At 33.5% G+C, this 26035-nt stretch overlaps 1 protein-coding gene across 2 annotated transcripts in view; it reads right to left on the minus strand.

Annotated features, from left to right (window-relative positions):
* Positions 1-26035, minus strand: part of Sol1 — a 384779-nt gene that overhangs the window by 254342 nt on the left and 104402 nt on the right. For both annotated transcript variants that reach the window (XM_076119660.1, XM_076119661.1), the window contains exon 3: positions 11645-11717. In XM_076119660.1, coding sequence (XP_075975775.1) covers positions 11645-11717 — 73 coding nt within the window. The remainder of the gene's footprint in view (positions 1-11644; positions 11718-26035) is intronic.

The following is a 26035-nucleotide window of genomic DNA, read 5'->3' on the forward strand; positions in this document are numbered from 1 at the left end:
GTATTTAAAAAAAAGGAACAGAAATAAGCTCTTGATTATTGCAGATGGAGGACCTTTAAAAATGAGGCAGTGATTAAGAATTCAAACAACTTACTTGTACTTTAAAGCATTTAATTCATGTCAGAACCAGAACAAACCTCTGCTACAGTTTCACCAGTCTATCCCCTCTATTCTGATGCAAATATAATCCTCAAAGACAATGTAACAATCTCGCAATAGTTGCAGAACTACCCTTTTCGCCTTGAAATTCGTAATCCAATTAACTGCTCAATTCAGAGATTGAGGAAATCGTGCCAATCCGCGTCCTGCTGTTGCGCAAATATTTTGATCACGTTTTTGCCAAACTGTGCGTAACGCAGCTTCGATGAACGAAGTTTGTAGCTTCACTGATCTGTGAACGATTTATTTTTAGCCCTCGAAGATGAGTGGGTATACTTTTATGCTACTTTCTGCAGAACATTTGCAGTTTATGATAAAAGTATATGACTGATCGCAGCAAACTTGGCGAGTGAGAGTATATCAGCCAAATTGTCTTTACTCATAAACAAATTCAAGCAAAAGTAAATTGCAATTTTACATAAAACAAAGAAGCTTAACATCGCATTACAAAAACAAATTATCAAAGGACGGCTAAGTAAAACCTACAGCTAATTTCACTTAGACGAAAAAATATTTCTAAAAATACAATTCTTCCGTAAGCATTTTAATACAATCTAATGACACGATAAAGATTACTTTAGTCTAAATTGAAGACACATTAGCGAAAGCACCGCAGGCTTTTAGCTTAATGATTATCACGCGACGGCGCACCGTTAGCGAGTTATAACGGTGAATATCGTCCAGATTTCTAATTATATACGCTGCTTAAACTCAGATTTGTGTTAAAAACGGATAAGCGAATGTTGGGGTTAAACTGTTATTTTATATTGTGATCATATTTTAGTAACCCGAGGCAACACATCAATGACTTTTCGAAGTTATGTGTATTAGAAATTATTATCACATGCTCTAACGGTAGAAGAAAACTTCGTGATGAAACCTTGCGTGCCTAAAATTTGTTTAATAGATTTATTGAGGGCGTGCAAAAGTCCCCAACACGCACTTGGCCAGCGTGGTGGGCTCGAGGCCTAACCCCTTCCCTCGTTTGGGGAAGACCCCTGCCCAGCAGTGGGATAGAAACGGATGTATTTGTTAATATGATCAGGATTAACTTGAAAGGATTTAAGCAAAACTTTATTTTGTATGCGTACCTTTACGCTATATACCTCTAAACTACCTGAATCACCCTAGCTGTAATTGTTGTTGTTGAATTAATATCTACTCCGACGCAAATGATTAGGTTTCTGTGTAAGTTGAGCAAAAGGTATGTCCGTGGTATGCGATTGTTTGATGTGTATGCGATTGACTAGAACAACTAAAACACCAAATGAATGTTCTTTGTGCAATCAAACGATAAGCTGGACATATATTATCTATTTTCTATATTAATGGTATCGTAGAACCTAACAGCACAAAACCAAATATTTGTGTCAAGAATATAATATGGTGTTTATACTTAGCTTAGGAGGTGACAAAATAAAAATACGTCCCAAAATTTACGTTAAATAAAACAAAAATCTTCGTAAATTAAATTAAAAAAAGACAAAGAAAAAAATATCTTACCCTTTTGTAATATTTAAGAACAAAGGAAACGGAATTGCTTGGAGATACTTTAAAGCGATAATAAATTGAGCGCATAACAATACCATTATTTTGTGGGCTGATTAATTGTTGAGCTCAGAAACCGTCGCTTAAGACATCTAGAAGGCTTAAGAAACCAAGTAATTAGAATCATCACCATCTCGATGCAGATAAGCCTGCCTTTTTTTAAATAATTAAGCACGGTTAAAAGACTTTTTATCAGCAGTTTCCTTGAAGATTTTTCGCTTTAATTGCAGAGAATTAAGGTCTCACTGAAGATTTTATTTACATAGTAATTTTATTGATTTTGTTTAATTGAAATGTAAATGTTTTGAATTGATTAATTCTATTAACTCTTTTAAAGAAAGTTCCCAAATGTGTTGCGCAGAAAGGTAAATTACTACCGATAACAAACAAAAATACTTGTTTTTTCCACACATTATTATTATTGACGGAGACATTTTAATGAATATTAAATGTGTTATTTGTTTTAGAAAATCAAAATCAGCTTTTTGTTTTAACCATCCAGTCGACACGCTGTATTGTCACGAAAACATCACTCGAAACTAAGTACTTACACTATTGTAATTTGTTTACAATATAACCATGAAATATTTCATCACATTATAGTGCAAAAGCCACACATTTTAGACAAAGCAGCTATTCTTGGAGGATAAGTTTCCCGTCTTAACTTAAGTACCGTCTAGAAAGGCGAGGCGACAGTATATGCACTGCAAGCTAAGCGTTTGCCGCGGTGGCGCTTGATTGAATGCCTCTGGTTATCCTTTTAAAGGAACAGGGTTAACATAATTTATATGCAAAGTAAGCGACGGCAATCCATAGCAGTTTCTTAAGAATATCTGTATAGTTTCGAGCACGAAATTTTGTTGCGATACACTTTAAAGTTTCGTTCCGTAAACAAGTGTAGAGATGTTATGTTCGCTGCATGTAATGCAATTAGAGACTTCGCAACTCTTATTACTGGCCCCCATTAGAAACAATATTGTAACATTCGTACAGAACAGAATACAAATCTCACCAAACTCTCTCTTTTATACATAATTATAATCTTTTTATAACCAGAACCTAGACAGCGTATTGATTGTTAAAAAGAATATGTATAGAGGTTGTCAACAACTGTTATTCAAAAATAACTAAGAGTATATTTTAGTAACCACAGTGTGACACTATCGTTACTTAGGATTATCTACTATGTATATGTCTATATTTAGATACCATGTATTACCGATTATCTACATATATCTGGGGGCACGGAAGTGCCCCCGCAAGTCGAGCAAAAAAAAAGCGGCACGGCCGTAACATCCTTTTCTCGAAGCAATTCGGGCTATTTTTGACACCCCTATAATTTCGTTGTGGATAAAACAAGAAGCCTGAATTTGCAGCAACTAATCAGTCATTGTATAAACACGGTATATTTAAAATTTCAGTCAATTTGAACCAGTAGTTTAAGAATAACAACTTGTTAAAGTTTCTGCATTTTGTCACTCACTGATTCACTGACTCACTGACTCACCGATCATCAAAAGTATAAGGTACTTCTAGCAGACATAGAAGCTTCAAATTTAGAATACAAATAGGGTTTAGTGTCTTAATCATGGGAAAATTCAAATATTTTCTAATTTCGGTCCAGTTTTCTAAATACATTAACTGCATAAATAACTTTGTAATCCGATATAAATGTATAGGATTACAAGGTTACATTTGCAGTTAGTAAATCATTATCACTGTAGTAATAGAAAATAATAATAATAGGTCTAGATAGGTACCTACTATATGAGGCATAACTAAGGGTGTTTAGCCCATGAAACTGAACAACATTCATAGGAAAAGATGTTGAATTATGGAAAAAAAACGTCTTTCCATACAAATTGGACTTATGTTCGTTCTACAAAAAGAAGTGAGATGCCATCAAAAACATTCTGTAAAAACCTCAAGTCTCGCCGTAAAAAGTTGTGAGATCTATATAATATCAAGTCGATTAATCTATTTAGTCTCTACTTAAAGGACCTTCTGTCTTAAGTTATTACGTATGTTATTATCATGCCAATTAAAAAAAATACCTTTAAAACAAATAGATCGACTTGGTCATCGCAAGAAAACACAAATTCGCCATTAACATTTCAGGAGCATTAACTTGTCTTCTCGTCGTGCTGATTAGTGTGATACTAATAATTAAATCATGCGATGGCCAGGTCGGTCTATTTGTTTTAAAGGTATTTTTTTTAATTGGCATGATAATAACATACGTAATAACTTAAGACAGAAGGTCCTTTAAGTAGAGACTAAATAGATTAATCGACTTGATATTATATAGATCTCACAACTTTTTACGGCGAGACTTGAGGTTTTTACAGAATGTTTTTGATGGCATATACATATACAAGAAGGTTATTGACCATCGTTACTGTAGCTTAATATAGAACAAAACTATATATTCATAGTAACCTGTTATCATACCTATTATCCACATTTACAGCCTCTAATATCTCAAAGATCGAGATACAACGTATTGGTTACACTAATATAACAGCGGATTAAATACATAATCCCTTATTGGGGAAGTATGCTCAGACAGTTTATGTATCGTAAACCTCTTCATTAATGTAGCTATCAAAATATTTATCTACTATCTTGGCGATATCAATAACTTGAATGTTGTTTGCTTATTGACGAATAATAGAGTTCAATTAGTTTTGTTCAATCTGCTTTTGACGCATATTTTTCTGAAAAAGAAACCTCCCGGGCTAAAAATTCTAAGTAAGTTCTTAAGTAGCGGTGTCTTTAACAAACATATAACAACAGACGGAAAGTACAGACCCGTAACTTACTCTACATGTGGAATGCAAAAATATTTGTTCCGAGTCGGAATTAAACACACAATTTTACGACGTAGTGGCGTGGCGTTCGCTTTTACCACTGCGCCACAAAGGCTGTTCCATACATTTGAAAAGCTAGCATAGCAGATTTGTTGCAAATATACCTTCTTCAGCCATAAAATCTGAAGCAGAACAGTCCTTAAACTAATCTGAAACTAACATAACAACAAAATCAGCTCCCCTTCACAATTAATCACAAGGATCCACGTAACTTTCTTTTATTGCTCAGAAATGGTACAGTTATGATAAACAAATATCCATTATTCCCCTCTAACTTTTACTAGTTCTTTGTTTATCGCCCACAAGGTTATCTGACGGTATACCCTCTCCTTCATAAATTATTCAGCGTGACCCGCTCATCATACAGCCATATCGGCGAATGTACACTATACCTTATATTGCTTTATTTTTCTCCCCGAAATATTATATAATGTCTGCCTCTGTTGCGTCATCTATCGTTTGTTCGACTGCCGATCGTGAGGTCTCGGGTTTAATTCCCGGATGACAAAGTATTAAAAACTTTTCTATTTAATTTGTATTTCGTACTAGCTGACCCGCGCAACTTCGCTTGCGTCAAGAGAGACTGGGTCAAAATTTTCCCCGTTTTTGTAACATTTTTCGTTACTACTCCGCTCTTAATGGCCGTAGCGTGATGTTATAATATATAGCCTATAGCCTTCCTCGATAAATGGGCTAACTAACACTAAAAATTTTTTTCAAATCGGACCTGTAGTTCCTGAGATTAGCGCGTTCAAACAAACAAACTCTTCAGCTTTATAATATTAGTATAGATATTTATTTAATTTTATATCGGTATATGACAATAATGCTCGCCCATTATTACAAAGGATTGATTTTGCCAATGGCGAAACGGGGGTGTATTACACCTCTCCACGCACCTTCGGGTATAACAGGCGTGATGTTATGTACGTAAGAATGTTTATTATAAAAATGATAGATTTTGGTGTGTGAAATTTGACCCACATTTTGGGGAGTTATATTTATATAACGTCTCGACTTGTTTAGCGAAGATTTGAGGCATACGTATAGATGTTATCAGTTTGATAGCTTTTTCGTCCCCGTGTCTTTTTAACGGCTTGAAAAGACTATGAAATAAAATACCAATATAGGTTTCAAAACTGCGAAATAAATATGTTACCAAATATCCAACTAACCAAAACTAGAAACCATCAAAATATTCCAATCTATTTGTTTCAAACTTAAACTGGCCAATAAAACCGCCAGCCTATTTCATTCGTAACAAAACGATTGAAAAAGCCTCCCTAAACCGGCAGTTGTACCAAAATAACCGGTGCATTTACAAAGCGCACTTCGTATTTTTTATCCGCACCCCTTGTTTTCTGTGATGTACATTAACCTGCTCAAAAGCTGAAACGGCTTCGCTGCGTTCAACGCTCCACTCAAATAAAACTTTTGTTTTTCCACCACTAAAAATGCACACGACCCATTTCGACACACCGAGTGCAATTATGTTGCGACCTATTTAATTTTTTTGGAAACAATATTGGATACTTGTTCATTATTTTTAACGAAACGACAGCTCTGAGCTCCTGTTGATAGAGCATGGTGATATTGCCAATCAAAAGAATAAAAAGAATCAACGTACCTATTCAAATAATAAATATCAAAAGCTTTTAATATAATCAGAATTAATTTTACTGATAAATAGATTTACCAATTTCACCAAAGCTATGAAATCCAAACTGAACTCAGCACTAATTATTGCTCAAATCATTGGCTTACTTAAACAGCTCGTTAATAACCGTGCATCGGCTCTTGATCTCCATACAAGTTCGTTTACTAATACAGCATTTAATTTCCCTGACCATAATTCACACGAGGTCATGCCGACACGACAATTCGCAAACCGTGGTCCTCGAACAAACCGCAGAGCAAATGCGACGTTGCAAAGGGTTTCTTTACTCTATACGTGGCATCGTAATAACCAATGGTAGTCGAATTATGACTTCACAATATTCCATTATGAACTTTATGAGGTGTGTAATAAGAGAGAATTTTGTTTGTAGTGGCTGGCTGTGCGAGTTCAGCTTCGCCCACGCTGTTTACGGGCTCAACACTGCCATCGAGAAAGCAAACATAGAGTAGTGGCAGTGCGTATCGATAAAGGTTTATCGAATTTATCCATTAACTTGTGTGTTTTGGCGCTAAAATCGTTCAAGTGTAGTAGTCAAACGCTAGAAGCTGTTTAAGATTAATCTGTATGGAAATATAGGGTTGTGGGCACCCTCTGTCTACTGGGTTATACGTAATGTGTAGTGATTGCGTCACCGAAGCGTTGATTAGTTTACAATATCTGTTGATATATACAGAAACAGTGTACGTAAGATACCGTTAAATATTGTTTAACGAACTGTTAATACACTTGATACATTAGATATTATTAGAGACTATTATTGTCGGTATTTGATGGATGATTAGATATTGAATTACGTGTACAATATTAGGCTATAACATTAAATTGTTTGGAACATGTTAATATATAGGTAAGTATATAAGACAGAGTATATTGAAATGAGATGTTTCAATCAATTATTTTGTATTTTCACAGCAGGAAAACGTGATATTAAAACCTTGACATAAATTAATTTGAGCGTAGACCGTCGCGTCCTGGATTCCATACATTGTCCATTATCACTGATGACACGTCTCGTGAAAATGCATTAACATAAAATTGTAATGTTAAATTAAAATCTTTTATATAAAATTCAACAATGTAAAAGGTAAAATTAAAATAAAGAGCGGTAAAAGTAAAATAACACACCACAACTTTTTATTACAGACTTAAAAAGCTTTTGCACCTTGGTTTGTCATCAAATAACTACACGAAGACGACACATAGAAAACAAAATTGAAATAAGATGAAACAAAACTAGCACGAACTTTAAAAATCGTAACAATATCAAACTTCAAAAATTGTAGACGTTCCAAATCGATATAACCTGCATTCCGTTGAAGTTTTAACGAGAAAACTGAACTGTAATAGCCATCGCAATTTTTCCAAGTAATATCGAACTCCGCAGTTATCATAAGTGGCCCGACAACCTTATAACCGGGTATCCTCTAAAACTACAAGCCATTTCCCCCAGCTGACTGTTCGCGGTAGAAGTGAGCAGTTTATTTTACCACAGAACGTCGGTGAAACAGACTGGCCGTAAATATTTTTTTAAACAAACGACTTCAAAGGGAACTTTAGTTATCTTTATAATTCTGTCAATTTTTTTTTTCCAAACATGTAATACGATGTATGAAGAAAAGTTTTATTAGTGTTCTTATAATAACTTTTCTGATTTAGGTTGGACAAAATCTCGGAAAATCTTTTTTAGGATTCTTGAAAGCTGTAGTAGATGTCAAAATACATAGTTGGATAATTGCAAATACTTGTCAAAATGTTATTTTATGAAATAAAACATAACAATATATTTGACTTTGACGATTTATACAATTTATTTTTGTAACAAAACATCGCAAACATCAAATCAAAAACGCTCGCGATCATGAAATACCCACTCAGCCTAAAATACATTGGTTGAGAAATCAACCAATATATTCCCGAACTTACTTGAAAAGGGCAAATCAACACTTGAAATAATTGCTATTACGACACAGAAAATAAAATAGAACCACTTAAGGGAGGCGTTTAGCGTCGTTTAATACGAATTTCCTCGTCATGGTACAAGGAAGGAATATAATAATATTTATTCTCTTGTCTGAAGGCTGACAGGGAAAAAGACTTATGCCGTCGTATGCCGGATTTCCTAATGATGTAATCGGGTATTAACCTCGCTTAATGTGGGAAGAACAGTAGCTAGAATGTATTGTTATGGTAAATTAGGTGAAATTAGTTTATAACTCGACGTAGTATAACACTACGTATTCACCTTGAACCATAAGATAGGCAGAATAGCTATGGACTGTTATGTGCAGTCCATAGCTAGTTCGACTACCTTAATGTTAATCAAATAAAGACCTAAATAAGTAAAGAAGGTTAAAGCTTGTGACCAAATGTACCATGAAATTATTAGGACTATGTAACGACTATAACTGCTTTAGCAGCATACTATCGTAAAGAACTTGAGGCCTAACACCAACTGTATACCGGTAACAAACACGTGCCCAACTATTACAGTAGGACAACAATGTGTTGAATTTACTTCACTATAACATTTTGGACATTCATTGCTTACATCTACATTGTAATCCAATCGAGTTCTGGTAACATGTACTTCAATTCATCTTATTCCAAACACTACAACTGCAAATCCTTTGAGGAAATCTCACACTACTACCATATACGAGCTTATAGATATAAGCCTTCTCACTTAACTTAGGCTATACAAAGCCAGCTAAGTTTACTATTATCCCAAATGTTTGGGGAGCTGAATTCACACGGTTGTACATTTGGCGTATTTACTTCGTGGTTCTCCCGAGTGTGCTTGCTTTATGTATCTACATTAGAACTAGACCGGCTTGCTTGTATTAGGTTAAACCGTGGCTGTAACGCTTTACAGTAATTACTTGAATGTTACTTTAAAGTTGGTATATTATTATATCATAGTAAACGACAATTAACGCGAACATGATTGTACCTAATGCGTGACGTTTTGGCGCAGGTTACACTGGCCAAAACGTCAAGCGTTTAGTGTATTACTGGAAATTTTAGTCTACTAGTGTTTGTGACGCCACGGTTATGAAATAAGTTGTGCAACAATCGTTGAAAAAATTTTGAGGCTATGTTGTCGCCTAATACAACTAACTTTCTATTACCCTAAGGAATAGTTTGCGAAAACTAATAGGCAACCCCCGAAACAAAATATTTTTGAATGCATAACTGCGCAGCAAACTGGAGGTAAAAATAAACAAATAATACATAAATTTTACTGCTCTTATTCAACGAAAACTTCAAAATGCTTTTTAAACATGTTTTTCAAATAATAATTTGTAGTCTGAACCAAAAACATTTTATTCTGCATTATAATATTCAACGAACAGAAAGTTCTAAACAAAACGCTTATAATTTGTTTGTTTATTATTCTTTCTAGTACATTCGCAGTACTTGTGCAGGGAAAATTACTCGCGGCGAGGAGTTGAGTTAAGCCCGATGATTGCGTTTGCCCTAGTCTGGGTTTCTGTGTCAAATGCACGGCTCAGCCGGGATTTGAGTATCAAAGAGCGGGGTTAGGGATCTAATCTACCGCTGTTTTGATAATATATTTATATGTCAAGGTTCGAGGAAGCGTTGTATGGAAATTAAGATTGAAATGATTTCTTGGGCTTGAATTTTTTACTCTTTTTTATTTAAGTTGCCATGTTTAAAAGTATAACCGATGAAAAGTAAGCGAGTAAATAAACAATTTTGTAATGCTTGCTTGCAATAACCCATAAAATTCCGGTATATTCGTGGCAAGAATCCTCTGCCCCATTGTTGACGCCGTTCTAAGTTTTATCATCTTTAGCTGAACCATAAAATATTTCGATTTAATTTATAACAGTAACATAAACTATATTATAAGGTACCCTAACCTTTAAATTTTCAATCGCGTATAAGAGCCGTTGCATTATAATATTATATATATTAAAACGTTTACAAAAACTTACATTTAGATAACATTTTCTCACATACATAAAAAACCTGTATCAAAACTTGATAAAACTGTATTTTTTTAGAGATTAGGATACACGTGGAGAGTCAAGAAATAACATCCATCTTAATCTCTTTGTATAATAAATTACAAAGACTGTTAATTGGATCAAACTAGAAGTAAATCTAAAAGTTTACTTTCAAACTTTTTGATGTAACTTTTGTTCGAAATTGAGCAAATAAGAATAAGATTTTGAATTAAATTAAGATTGACGTCGATAATGATTAATGAGCTCTCGACACGTGTACTCTCTCACCAAATTGAGTACAATTAGTTTACGTGAATGATAATATAATTTGGCAAGATATCTATTAACACTGTGACATCTGTACATAAACGAGTATATATTATATTGTTTGAATCTTGTGGATTCGATTCCCATGTCGGGGAAAGTGCTATTTGTATTTTAATTTTATTTTATTCTATTTTTATTTCGCCAACTTTAATATAGGGCTAACATTTTTAATGGCCGAACGTGGGTGTACACCTATACCATAATTGAGCATCTTGTTGTGCACGTTATCACGGCTGCACAGTGCAAAACCTCGTAAAATCTATATTGCCATTAATACTTAGAAACTATGATTATTAACTATTATTATGGATATAAACCTATTAAGTCATGGTCTTAGAAATATAAGTCGCACATAATTCACAGTACCCTTATTATTTAATTTTTTACTATTCCATTTCTAGATTTTATTGCACACTTTAACATTTATATCGTAAGCCTAGGTTCGTATACTAGGTTATTCGCGTTGCCTTTTGTGTTCAGGACATTAACATAATATTCTTTGTCCTTAGTATACTACACTTCTATAGAGTAAATTAGATTCTACTTCGCACCTGAAATTGGATCTTTAGATAATAAAGTAACATTTACACGTGTCGGTGATATTCATCTTTCAGAGATTGCTCAATCTGAACTGCTATTTTCTTTTAATAGAAGTTGTTTACGTAATAATTTATTTATTGCTCCGCTCGCGATTGTTATTGTGTTGACATTAGGCAATCTTTCTTGGGACGTATTTTATCAACGCGTAAATTGAAGTCGAGCCAGTCTGTAAGCCATTAAGAATATCAGCCTCAGACCAGACTTATGTATTAGACAGTGGCCTGTTTGCTCCGACTTTTTTGATGATTGACCTATACCTCAATTGTAAACATATTTCAGATACATTGTGCACTCCAAGGCACATAGGTATTGTCTCTATTACAAGAGCATACTATACCTTTAAAAGGCATGTAAAGGTATCGGTAGTATAGTTCACATTTCTGGCTTACGTATGCGTGTATTCTTACTATTTAACTGTTTAAAAAACCTGTACTTATGATGTTATTACCTATACAATGTGTTATTACTTATACAAAAATTGTTTCACTTACTAGGGTTAACAGCATGCCCCTCGTCGACCACGTGCATCGAAAGGTGAAGGAGCACCAGCAACGTTGCTGACAACTGAAACAATACAAAGACAAATTAGTTACATTTTATAAAAGCATATAGTTAAAAGAAATTTATTGATACTGTTGCATCGACATTACAAAATCTGTTTGTAAGTCGATAATGTTAATCTATACTAATATTATAAAGCTGAAGAGTTTGTTTGTTTGTTTGTTTGTTTGAACGCGCTAATCTCAGGAACTACTGGTCCAATTTGAAATCTATACTAATATTATAAAGCTGAAGAGTTTGTTTGATTGTTTGTTTGTTTGAACGCGCTAATCTCAGGAACTACTAGTCCGATTTGAAAAATTCTTTCAGTGTTAGATAGACCATTTATCGAGAAAGGTTTTAAGCTATATAATATCACGCTACGGCTATTAGGAGCGGAGTAGCAACGAAAAATGTTACAAAAACGGCGAAAATTTTTTTCATTCTTTCTTATGTGACGCAAGCGAAGTTGCGCGGGTCAGCTAGTGTAAAATAAAATAGTATTGTTTGTGATTTTATCACAAACAATACTATTGACGTTTTGTCAGGAGCGCAATTTCCGCAATTTTAATGAGCAACTAAAAATATTTTATTTAATCACATTTTACTGGCTAATTCTCGATACTCGATAGTGCCGACCGTGTAAAATTGCGCTACAGAAACCCACCATATCAACAGTTGTTCCTTGCTTGTACTTATTTATTCTCCCATAATCTATACTAATATTATAAAGCTGAAGAGTTTGTTTGTTTGTTTGTTTGTTTGTTTGTTTGAACGCGCTAACCTCAGGAACTACCAGTCCGATTTGAAAAATTATTTCAGTGTTAGATAGCCCATTTATTGTGAAAGGCTATAGGCTATATATTATCACGCTACTACCAACAGGAGCAGAGTACCAGTAAAAAATGTTACAAAAACGGGAGAAATTATGGCCATATTATCTTGTGTGACGCAAGCGAAGTTGCGCGGGTCAGCTAGTATCTCATAAAATGGGTTTTTTTTACGTCCCATAAGATTAAAGTTAAGTGTTACGCAAGGTTTTAAAGCACAAAACATGAATATAACCAACAATTTTTAAACACAAACGTACACGACACCTTTTCTGTGAAGGTAAAAAATCTCATAAAACTGAGGTAAAAATTACAACATAACAGGCAAGGCTCAAGCTATAAATATTTCATGTCATATAAAAACAGTAGAGTACAAACGTGGGCGCTTTTACCCTTTAAAAATGCACACCTTACTTATATCAGTAACACGGGTGAGTAATTATTTTCAGGTCCTTTCTCTCCATGACACCTTTCGTAAGCCGTGTTTCTGCAAAAATGTGAGCAGCTCTACGGTCACAATGCGACTACTAAATTGCATTAAAATTCCTCTTTGTTCAGTACCTCGGGGCAAAATGAAAAATTGTATTTATACCTGCAAACCCGCTCTTGTTGAATATCCTCGTGATTTTCTGTAAATAATGTTCCAAGTATTTTTTAGCCACCTCCGCTATTTAATATTAAAGTTTGCTGCAAAACTGGATTAATTTTATGAATAACAATTTACCTGAATTATTTTTTAATTTGCGATACGTTCGTAGTTGCCATTTTTCGAGACGTGCTCATAATTATATTTTACATTGACACAAAATGAATGAATGATACTTTTAAATTATAATAAAAAATGAACGATGTTTCTCCTTTGAAGTGAATTTGTAATTTACCTAGTGGATTTATTAAAACAAATATTACGATCTATTTATACACATTTCACTTTGAGCTTACTTCTAATTAAAGATTCAGTTTGAATTCATCATATTCAATCATAATAATAATATTTATTCCACTATATATTTGATTAATTTTAATTGAATCATATTTTAAATACAAATGATACACTCATATGAGCTAATAATAAGTTCGAAACATTATTTAGGGTAACCTTTTTGGTAAAACTATTAAATACAGTCTATAAATTATTATCTATATATAACCGACAATAAGAATCTACTCATAAAATGCCTACCACACAAAGTCCCAATCAAACTAATGTAGAACAAAAATCAAAGTGCTACATCAACGTCATGATTCCTTGTAAAATTTTTCACTTATGAGTAATTAAAACAGCACACGACAGCCTTATTATAATATCAATGGTCGCGTGAGGGTGAATTAGTATTCGTGTATTTTAACAACGACTTTATCACGATATCGTTGAAGGGGTTGGTGTGCTGTAAAATTAATACGACATTAATAAAGGCCTGCTCGCTTCTGAATATGGGTAACCTTGCTTTTGTGGAATAAATTAATTTTATTTTATGGTAGTGTATTTTAGGAATGCATGTATGCCGTTAAAATATAAATATGTAATAGGGCAAGTTTAATTCTGTTTTATGCTTGAATATGCCAATTAGATTAAAAGCTTTCGTTGTGTCTCCAATCTTTGTTTCTTACGACTAAATTATAATATATTTTTTAGAGTCACATTATGGAAAACCTTTTTCTCTGGGTATCGGTAACATTTTGTTTCTATAACAGACAAAAAATATGAATACCAAAACATACAAAACGCTCCGCTATCATCATAGCTATACAATAAAAGTAAGTACAAACGTATAATCAGTACAGCGTCAGAATTCACAGCTAATAGCAGTTGGGTGAAAGTTTTCATCGCACCAGACAGTCACAATATTAGAGTCGTTTATCAATTTAGAACAAGTCGCAAACAAACGTTAATTGCTGTAATTGGCTACATCAGCCTTTGAGAGTCAAGGGTAATAATTTGCTTTGAATTACTATTTCTGGTTCATCATAAGTTTAATAACTTTGCTTGTCTACAAACCAAGTCGCCAACCCGCTGACACGTGTCAGTGGTTTTATTTCGAAGTTAGAGTTTCAGTCGCGAACATGTTTTTTTTTTTAAGCAACGCTGAAGTTACGTTATCCTTATGTATTTACGACTTTTGTGTGTGCTTTAGTGAGAGAAATCGCTTCAGTTGTATGGTCGAAGCATATAAAAACTCTGTTTTCACCACTGAGGATCGCAAGATCCTCCAAAGCCCCCTATGATGGGATATGAAGGGCTGATCAGCTTGATAAAAGTTTCAATTGCGGTGTCTTTCACAAACATAAGTCTCTCATAGAAACTAGTTAGGCTCACTACATCCAGGAATTAAAGTTGTTAATCGACTTCTAGTAAAAGTTCCTAACACACGCTTTAATAGAATTCACTTTGTGTTGAAACTTATGTAAGTACAGGCACTTGAAGTTTAGTTGACTTCTTTTTAGAAACAACTTGCGTGATCCAACCGTTATCTAAAGGTGGGCGATTTACAATCGGCTGGTTATCGATAATTTGTATGAGAATGTGATCAGCGCCTTTATTGGGCGCTATAGGAACTATTTCTGAAATACATCTTACATGTCAAACTGTCAAAAAATCAATAGTACTGACTGTAGAAAATAATGGTACAGTACTATAATAATCATACGATACAGTTTAAAAAAACCTTTCTATTTTTAAGGAAAAGTTAAAATGTTTACTCAGACTAATTTCGGAGAGGTTGTGACGAAGTCTATTTAAGGAGTTCTTACTGAACATTGAATTAATTAACTGATATTTTAAGTGCTCATTTCTATATTTAGTAATGTAAATTGAATGTGAGTACCAGCAACTGCTGTAATAATGTTAAAAATAGAATTGATTACGAATACATTTAAGATGCCGTATTACTTCAATGTAAACAGAGTTTGTTAATTACACCCACATTCTAGGAAAAATTATTTCAGGTCTACTTTGATGCTCTTCGTGTCCGGAGATCCCCATAAATTTGCTAAGTTCCCATATCAAGGCAAGAAGACGCTAGATAGGCAAAGTACCAGCTATGATATGATATGTAGGTAAGCATACTCGCTTTGAATATAAGGTACTTATTTATCCGAAAGGGCCTTACTTTTGAATTAAAATCCTGCAGGAATAATAAACGATATTACGAAAATATCTCTATTCAAACTTTAAAATCTGCAAAGTACGAAACACAGAATACGTGGCTTCCCTCTGTTTTGCGTTTGAATGGAAAACAAAAAATGTTGACCCGAAAATTAGGGCGTGAGCGAAAAATAAGGATTTATTATGCTGCTTTACTAAGCGTCGTTTATAAGTAAGGGGTAAGAATTTCATGATTTATTGGGACCAACAGTTCACATTAATCTTTTTCTCATTTATACCGTGCCAGGTGGAGGGTTATTGATGGACTAGTCGTGACGTCATAGCTTTACGTCCGTTGTTACGGTAAATTGAGACGAAACGTCTTGAGTCTTGGTTTATGGCACGTCGTTCAGAAAGTTTTGCAAAGATGCTACGACCACGCTTTTATGACCACCAGTAAAATACAGTCGCAATCTAAAATGATAATTGCCCTATATTATTAGGTACCTCATATATTACTAATTATATAATACCACCTTTCCCTTTGACGCTTAAATACCTACACTGCTCTCCTACTTCTACACATTAGCTCTCCGAATAACGTTCACATTATTCGTAATCGACATAACATATAAATGTTTGCTATGGAAGACCCTTTCTTCTAGTATCACAATAAAATAATTTGTATTTTGTCTAATGAAGGCATTTAGGCACTATACAATCAACGTTTATCCACTTAAAATCTTAAGTCTTAAATCAAAAACTATTTTTATATCTTTAAAATCATCTGTCTCTCTCCTTTTGTTATCACTGAGATTAAAACTAGTACAACGTTAAACAACAGACAACTTTGTAACAAAGATCTCTTTACAACTGAACATAGTGATCATAGCAAAGGCTCTGACATTCAACAGTACACGTTCTGTTATTGAACCAGCCCGTATTTGTTGTGAGATTTAAAAGAACAAACAAAAGAGTATAAATTGAAACATTGTTTTGCTACAAACGGCTAATAAACCGACAAACAAAGGCTTTGGACACGTGTTGCGAATCGTAGATACGTTTGTTTTGGTTTAGATTTGAAGGAACGTACCAAAAAGATTTGTTGAAAACTTTAACAACAAAACCTATGTTCGTGTGTAACGTAAAATATGTGATAATAAATAAGGAGTATTCTTTTACATAATCCTCCTGAATCTTAAATACTTTTCGTAAAAGTAGTGTATTCTACTGGAGTCAGTGACATTTACTTATGTATTGTAGATGATTCCTTGCTGACAGAAACTCTATTCAGATGCAAGTCAGATTTTTATGATACGAGTTTATTAAATGAGATAAAAATACGTCCACCGCAACTTGCAAAAGACTAAACAGTCGTGAAATTTGCCACTTCAACGACTTTGTCAGGAAAAGTAGGTTCACCACAAACCATACAGTTCGTCCGATAATATTAAAAAGTCGATAAACATTTTTGGCATATCATTAATAAGACCTTTGCATCCGAAACTAGCAAAAGCACTTGTAAAACTAGCACCGTCGATACGCCGGCTGTGTAAATATTGGAAAGACCGAAGAAAACAAAACATGCACTTGGAAAGCGCATAAAACATTGGGTTGAGGTAATATTTTATCTTGTCCGTTTTTAGTGCGCCGTACTAGTTCTAAACAAACTTCCAGAACGTGTGGTGTGCTTCAAATGCACTGGTGAACAGCTGCCGGGGAAAATTTTAGTTTTATACTAAACTTTGTTAAAGTTTATAGTTTTTATTAACGCATAGGTTTAGGTTTTTTTATACGGAAGGCTTTTGAAAGTAAAAGTAACAAAAGTGTACGTTCTACGTAAATATTGGTTACATGGGAAAATTTATTTAAATGACTAATCACACACATAGGCGGTTCTCTAAAGTCGGTACTATCGAGTGACAAGAATTTGACATTTAATCAGTTCCTGAGCCCCCTGCTAGAGGCGCTGATCTGATTTTCATACAATTTTGTCGACAGCTAGTCGGTTGTCGATAGTCGATATTGGTAGAATCGCGTAATCAACGAACAACTTGTTCTGAAAAAGGAAGCTAAAAAAGCGGAACAAAAAATCTTGCTCATAATAAAGTCTTGATTTCCTACATATATTATTCCGTTTATTACCAAAACTGAATGTGATGCAGGGGTGTTATGCAAATCGCTTTTGTAAAACACAGCTGTAAAATTATTTTATGTTTAAATTCTATTACCAAAGCTGAAAACTCACGAGAGACCGACAAATTAATGTGAAGTGCTTTTTGCTGTGATACTTGTGTTTTTTGACTAGAATGTGTATTGTTGTGTACTATTTAGTATAGGAAGCCAAACTTTAAAAAGTTATACTGGAGACAAGTGCTGTCATGCATCAAGAGATTGTTTTCAAGACTAGGATCTTACTAAGGATCTTACGAGGTTACGTCACAGAAGTTAGTTGGATTTGTAATAAACCTTATAAGACGTATACATTATGTTTCTCTCAACTCGACACTAGAGCTAAGGCGAAGGAAATCGCTTTTGGGCGATTTGAATTCTACTACTTTGAGTTATGAAGAAATAATTATTTCGATTGTGATTGTATTTTGTGTCCTTAAAGGTTAAATATTTGCGACGCAATGTGTAATTCCTAGTTTTATAGTATAAAACAAATTGTATATCAGCTAAATGAGAATAAAAAGTCAAAGTAATTCAAATTAATTTCTCCAAAGCGATCAGTTTCAGTGCTTTAACTACGACAAACAATTATTCTTAAACGCAAAGAGATGTGGGAAGAGAATTATCCTAGATAAATTCAATCAGCACGGAACGAGATTGGAATCGGTTTCAAATGTTAATTGTGATTCTAAAAATACATTCTCTGTCCTCCACCTACGTGAACAGAAAATACAGTTTAAAAATAGTTCAAGACTATTAAGCTCTTGAAAAATCTTTTTCATCGTGTATGGTTTTTTTAAATTAAGTATCACCTAATAAGTTTTCTGGAGATATTGGTAATTTACTTTACTATTTATTGATGTGTAGGATTACATAAACCGATATAACGCGCCATATTTTGGACCAGGATTGTATCGCGGAAACCATGTTTATTTTTATTGTTTGCAAATAATGTGGACTGACGGATTACAAGGTCATTCCATCCAGCCATTCTAATAAAAAAACTGGTATATTCTCAGTTCTCCCCTCTACGCCGGGGTGACAACTGGGAATATTCTTCCTACATTTATTCCCAAATTATTACAAAACACCCACAACTAACTGTTTTCTTGCAACTAATTTTCACCAATGAAATAAACCCCTTGAAATACGAATCTTGTCGAAATTCCCACTCGGAAATACGAAAAAGACAATAGCTAACTGATCCCAACAACGTCCATATGATGAGAGACCGCTGTGACTTAAATGGATTTCAATTTCGGGAATCGACGAACAAAATACGAAGTTTTGGGTAACAGTTGGAACAAGAGTCGTACTAATACGAGAACTCCGAACACATTTTCATCACATCGCGCATCGTATAGGAAATGCGTTCGTGATAATTAGTTTGCTTTGTGTTTTGTATTTTTATTTTGTTTATTTGTGACAAAGATACCATTTAGGATATTGCTCGATTGACTGTTAGCGGACCTAAATACTTACAAACTGAAAACCTATTGCTAAAATATAAAATTAGAAGTGGAGCTGTATTTTAAAAACAAGCAGCGTACGAGTATATTGCAACTATCTCCATGTCATATTGCATCAAACTTGGTTCAGTGATTTCATCCTAAAGAAAATAGCACACACACAGAGCCAGCCGCTAAATCGTGCGTCAGTCATAACAACACTAAATAAATACGAACACCCATAGTCGTATCACGTGTAAACGGTAGATCAATTGACTGCGTAGATAAAAAACAATAACGTTTTCTATATAAACCGACTAAATTCAGGGAATCATAAAACAATGCTGCTTTATTTAATTCACCGAAAGTCGTAAGGGTTTTACGAGTAAGAGTAATAATTAAATTCGTAATTACTCAAAAGCCTGGAACAGACATTGTTTACATAAAAATTGTATGTCTAATCAAAGTTCTTTGTGTTTGGATTTTCTTACACGTGTGAGAATAATAATATAATATTCTTTGAAACTCATAGAATTTATAATAACACTTTACACCATTATTTAGGAATCCGACATAGATCAACGCAAGATGGGAAATTTGATGATCTTTAGTTGATTATAAATCATACGGATTTACCACACTTCGGCCTTTTAAAGTAACATCAATATAGATAATTTCTATCAATAAAAATATCAACGATTTTCTTGTCTCAAATATCTATTATTTTAAAAAGGTTTTTAAAGATGCCGATTATTTATTTAGCTTATGCGGGAAACATGTCTTTAACGCGATAAAAAAATAAAAGATTATTCATTTGTTTACTACCCTTTCACTCAGGTATCACCGACCAGTGAATTTAGTGAAGCAACTGAATTCATAATATATTATTCGCCTCACTAGAACTGAGACTACAGCATTTCAACAGTATATCCGTAGAGGCAATTCTATTCAGTGAGCAAAGGTAGTTAAACGTATCTCGGTTCATACTTGAATAGAACGTCACCCATATACAATCAAATTACGATCGACGGTCCTACACTGCGGTACAACAGAATTCTGAGAATATCAAGCCAAGTTCTGAGTTGGTTATTGCGAATGCCGGTCACTATAACCTGAATATTTTCGCTGTATCAACTAATTATAATCAGTTTGTAGCCAATTCTTCCCACATACATCATTTTAAAACTTAAACCAAACAATATGGCAGGACTACTAGGTACGTAATCACCAAATTATCTAGCTCAATATTTAAAAAAATATGTAGAAAGCGAAAGTTTGTCAATTTACAAAATTAGGTACCAAACAAATGTTGCTACTCGGGAAAAAAATTGAGCCACATTTGCAAAGCAAACCAAACCAAAGCAAACCTTGCTTTGGTTCTGATCAAGTTTGATGTTTTGAACTAACGAGATACAAGAATAGCACTAAGTACTTAACTTGTCAAATAAAAGCACTATCTCAAGATAATACAGACGCGATGTTATGCAAAATACATTTCAATAGAATAGACTACAATGAGTGCCAAAGACTTAAAAGTACGCTACAAAGCAACATTTTGTTGGCACGTCGTAGAGTTATTTCTTCTATCCACAATTTCAATAGATCCGATATCGGAATTCTGCAACACTTCGTGCATTACAATACCGGAATGTACTTTTGTATTTTATGTACGTAAAAAGTTTTAAAGCATTTTAAATGTACTTGGAGAATTATGTTTGGTTCGTTGAGTGTGATCGTTGACTTCTAAATAAATCAACAAAGGACCTGCGTCTTTTTTCTCGATCAAATTTGGATTTCCTGGTTTATAGTACATACGTTTTGTTATATTGATAAGCATTTCGTAAGAAAAATTACGTTTTAAGAATTTTTCGAGGTGCTTCGATTTTTTAGACGCAAAGTGTTCTACCAAATATTCATATTTCTATCTCGTAGAAAGAAGTTAAGATTATTACCTAGACATTTTCTAAACCTATACCCACATCGTTTTCCAAGTTTTTGCAAAGAAATTACTTACCCTCAGGCTAATATGTTTAGATTAAGTTTAGATCTAACATGTGGGTAGAACAACAGCTAAGAATGTTCACAAACCCTTTACAAGTTAAATTACAATGTTTTAAGAATCCACGGTTTACTGATTTTTATAATATTACAAAGACAATCTTTGCTTTGTTTGTGGTGGAAAGTCATTTTTGCAACTATAAAATTGGTTTAAAATACCTTGCTATTCTTTTTCATTCTGAGATGTACGTATTTTGTAGAGTAAATAAGTGCAATCAACTACAAAATTCTTTATAGCAACACTCATATTTATAAGGCTTTACATTACAACAACATGTATATTTCATGAGTGCGTGTTGTGTGTTTAGTTTCAATTCTGATTGATATGTGCATTTCACAGATACTCATCATATTATCACTAGGAAATAACATATTAAAGCACCCTTACATCTTCTTTGAACTTACTCTTATTCCTCTTTTAAACACCTTCAAGCTATTTCTGCATTTTCCTATCTTAGACTGGCAAAGAATGCCCCTGGTATCATGTCCGCTTTTATACAGCTCTGTATATTAAGTTAATAATAAATAAATAAAGTGGACTTCATTAGACTCATTTAATAAAGCATATTTGAGTCTTCGACATAATTTTGGCTTACGCACAAGAACTGTTTAAATTAATAATAGGTTCTTAAAACAAAAACTTTAGCCATTTAGCCTCAGTTATCAGGATGAGGTGGTCCCGCGGGATATGGCTCACTTCCTTATCTTAACTAAGTGTTTAATATTCCGTTTTATAGCTATTCAAGTATAAGAGAAGTTTAACTTTTCTCCGCGGTTATAAATAACGTATCCGCAAACTCATGAAATGTTTGAAAAGATTTTGTGTTCCTATAAAACAAATTTGAATAAATCGTTGAAGAGGTAAAGTATGTCAACCATTAAAGCATCGTATCAAATCATAAGTTTTAAGCAACTTCTATGTTTTCAATAAAAATTAACACACAAAAAACAGTAATAAAATCTTAACTATCAATTATTCAGGATTTTTTTTTACTCTGCAACAGTTTAATATGAAAAACGTATATAGAAGTGGTTGTAATACGCAATATCAACAAATGTACTTGTACTAGTTGTATGTAAAGTGTATGAAATTTAGTTCAATGGCTTAAGTTACTGACTGTGCAAATACAATACAACCTCATCTCCCTAATGATACGTTCCAAGACTTAGAAGCCTAGTAATTTGATAACCCAATATACAAGAGACGTCAATAATGAAATTTCCACCAAACTGAAGACTGAACAATTTGAAAGCTAGACAATGGATCATAATACTGAAGAGGGAGTCGCTAGAATTATTTTAATTAAAGGCAAATGCAAACTAAGCCCGATTAAAAACGCAAAGAGTATTAGCACTGCCAGTGTCTTCCCATTAATCCTAGGGACTTATGTCAGGACAAAGTTAAATAGAGGATTTAAAATAAAGAGAAGCCTTATAAAACTTTTGAGACAGAACGCGCTAATATCCTGAGGGCACTCAGCACTGATAAGTATTTCAAGTAATTAATAAATGCTACCTTAGTATTTGAATTATTTTATCAAGTATAAGGTTCTAAGTAAATCAAACTTAGTCTTTTAGAGTAGAATAAGTAGGTAGGTATAATATTAGTTCTACGAAACACTTTTACCAAATTTTGCGAGAAATATCAAGTTATTATACTTGTATACGAGATAAATTATAAATTCTTTATAAATACAAAATTTAATGTGCTGTTATTTTTATATTATTTGAAAAAACAACTCTCGCACTCAGAATCACTCTTGTGTCGCAGAGACTTATACAAATATACAAACAACGAACACAAAGTGCAACCAGACCTGAAACAACTATTAGTGGATCGCACAAATAATTGTTCCGTGCGGAAATCGAAGCCGTGTGAAGTGTGAAGAAGTGTGGCGACCTTTATCACTCCGCCAAGAAGCCAGTCATAGACTGAGTATCCTTCTCTTGACGAGAGTAAACCATCTGTTGTGACATTGCTTTATCCCACTAATCCATTAATACGTGCGGTTGCTGTACTTACATAAACTATAATGTTATTGTCATGACGTGTACCTAATGTAACGCACTCCTACGAGAATTTGGTAAAGCAAACAAATATTTAATCAATGTAGACCAAACTGCGTAAACAATTGAATGTAAAGTAGATATATGATAAAATATCATATATTAATTTGCGGTATTACGTTAAATAACTATATTATTCGTTGTTGTATTTATTTTTCAAATATTTTTGTGAAAATTTTATAAGGCACCTTTTCAGTAACGGAACCCGTATCGTGTTGAAAGACGAGTAAAATATTATATCAGGTATATAATTTAAAATAATGAAAACAGTCGCGAAGGAAATTATTATGTGAGCGAGGAGCTTTAAGAATATACTGTAGTACAATGTAAGTATTACACTAATAATAATATGAAAGTACATTGACCATATTGGACGTCTTTAAAGTCATTCAATTCAAACGTTTTTGAATAACATATTCAGTAACAAAACATGCCGTTACAGAATCTAGGTTATCGATACCACCCGTTAATCACCTTCAAAATCTGGTTAAGCATCCTGATAGTAAATATTCAATTCAGTGGTAGTTGAACGGTATTAATTAATCATAACAATATTAGCATACGTCCCGCGGGAGATGAATGTATCTGCTCGATGAATAATGGTCAGAATACACTGGGGACAAACACGTCAATCTTCGACTTAATTGAGATGAAACGTGACATCTCGCCGCGTGACGTAATATTCAAATTCTGTAATATAGACGGAATTTCTGCATTTTGATTTGGCAGTGATCGGAATTAATGTGGATCGCATTGTGGTTGTTTTGGAACTGGATGATTTTCTACCGCTATCGACTATCGAGTAACTCAAGATTGCTTTTATGGACAACAGAACAAGAAGTGTCCACACCAAAGTATAAGCTGCTCGCGAGATTTTATGCAATAAATATGAATCACGGTCAACAACTAATTACGAATCACAGAACTAAACAATTGTTCATACCACCCACCAAACGGAATAGCAATGTTCATTGCACTAGTATACAGTCTCATTTTACCAATGCTATAAAAATATTATTATGTGCTTACGTCCTATACCTACGTTAGTCATTCATCTTAAGATTCATTAAACTTCTAGATTCTCAGCAGCTTATCACAAAACGCAGGACAGTCGTCTTAAAATCTCTCGCTAAGTTAAATTAAGTTTTGCACAAACTTACGTGAAATATGAGTTTTGACATTGTCACGCGAGTTGCACGTCATGGAAACTAGTTAATTAACGCTACTTTGAAATGATATTCCAGTTGCCAGTTATTCAAATTACCTTGAAGGGGACTGTAAACTTTTCTTCGCTGTAACGTTATATTGAAAGCTTTTAATTTACAAATATAAAACGAAGACTATTTAGGAAAAGTAAATAATTTGAATATAGGAATCGTAGAAAATAATATAGTATTAAAGTTACCAGAAGCGCGATTATCAACGCTCGGCCTTATAGGCCATGGAATTATGGATATTTAAATTTTACTTGAAAAACTCGATCCTAAAGTATGATATATATTGATAAATTTTGCATAAGATGTTCGAGGTTCGTTGGTATGAAATCGCCTATCAGTTTTTGTCATTATCATTTATTAGCCTAGCAATATGTGATGATTATTTCAAATTAATAATCTTTGTTTCATAGATAATACCCGCACTAAGAATTAATCTTGTTTTGCGGTACTTGGCAAACATACAAACAAAGAGCACAAAGAACCGGAAACGACGGTATGAAGCTCAAAGCCTCACACAAATATTTGTTCCGTGTGGGAATCGAAATGTGTTCGAAAACTTTCCTAAACTCGTTTCAGATTTGCTTCAAATTAGGAATAATGTGTAGAGATTTCCTATTACTACAGACTAAAAACTGTCAAAATATGTTGTTTTTATTCGCTGATCAGTGCCCCTAAAGTGTTTTAGAGGTACTGTTTTTAAGCAATTTAATATGATTGTCAAACGCTTGCTAATCCATTGTGCTAACAGTCAGAATTTAAAAACAATTAATATACACGTACCTATTGTAAAAGTGTTTGTATAAAAATAACAATTGTAATTTTTGCTGATTTAATCTGTTTTTAACCAAAACTTCATACAAACTGGGTTACACCAGTTTAATTTATTTGTTAAGCATGCTCGTGTTAAAATTGCATCAAAACCTTTGTTCTACACCCGGTCACTATACGTTAAAGTTTTAAACGGGTTTCACTGAATAACATTAGGGCGTATAGCTGTAGAAAATATACTGCCTACAGACTGCATATTGTTCTACAAAATAATTGTATATGGCTGAGGCAGACTAACACCAAAATACAATGTATTGGAACATACTAATATTGTAACTGGCGAAAGTCTTTCTAAGTATATGCCAGTTACGATGAGCGCAAACCGTCGAAGCAATTGTGTATCACTCAAATATAAAATCAGTTTAATAATAATCTGAATGTCACATATTGTGAAAAACCTGACTAATTAAATTGTATATCAGCGTTCAAATCGGCATCAATAGACAAACTCGAAATAATATTTGGAATTTCATGTTTATTTAATTTACAACACAACTACATTATAAAGTTGAATAAATAAACTATAATTAATATTGTTTGCTTACCTAATTATTATTACAAATAATTTATTCGGTGACCAATTTAATTAGCGACATAAAATAATACATTATCATGTAGATTAAAACAATAGGATTAA

The sequence above is a fragment of the Anticarsia gemmatalis genome, chromosome 11, assembly GCF_050436995.1.
Source record: "Anticarsia gemmatalis isolate Benzon Research Colony breed Stoneville strain chromosome 11, ilAntGemm2 primary, whole genome shotgun sequence".
In the NCBI taxonomy this organism is placed as follows: Eukaryota; Metazoa; Arthropoda; class Insecta; order Lepidoptera; family Erebidae; genus Anticarsia; species Anticarsia gemmatalis.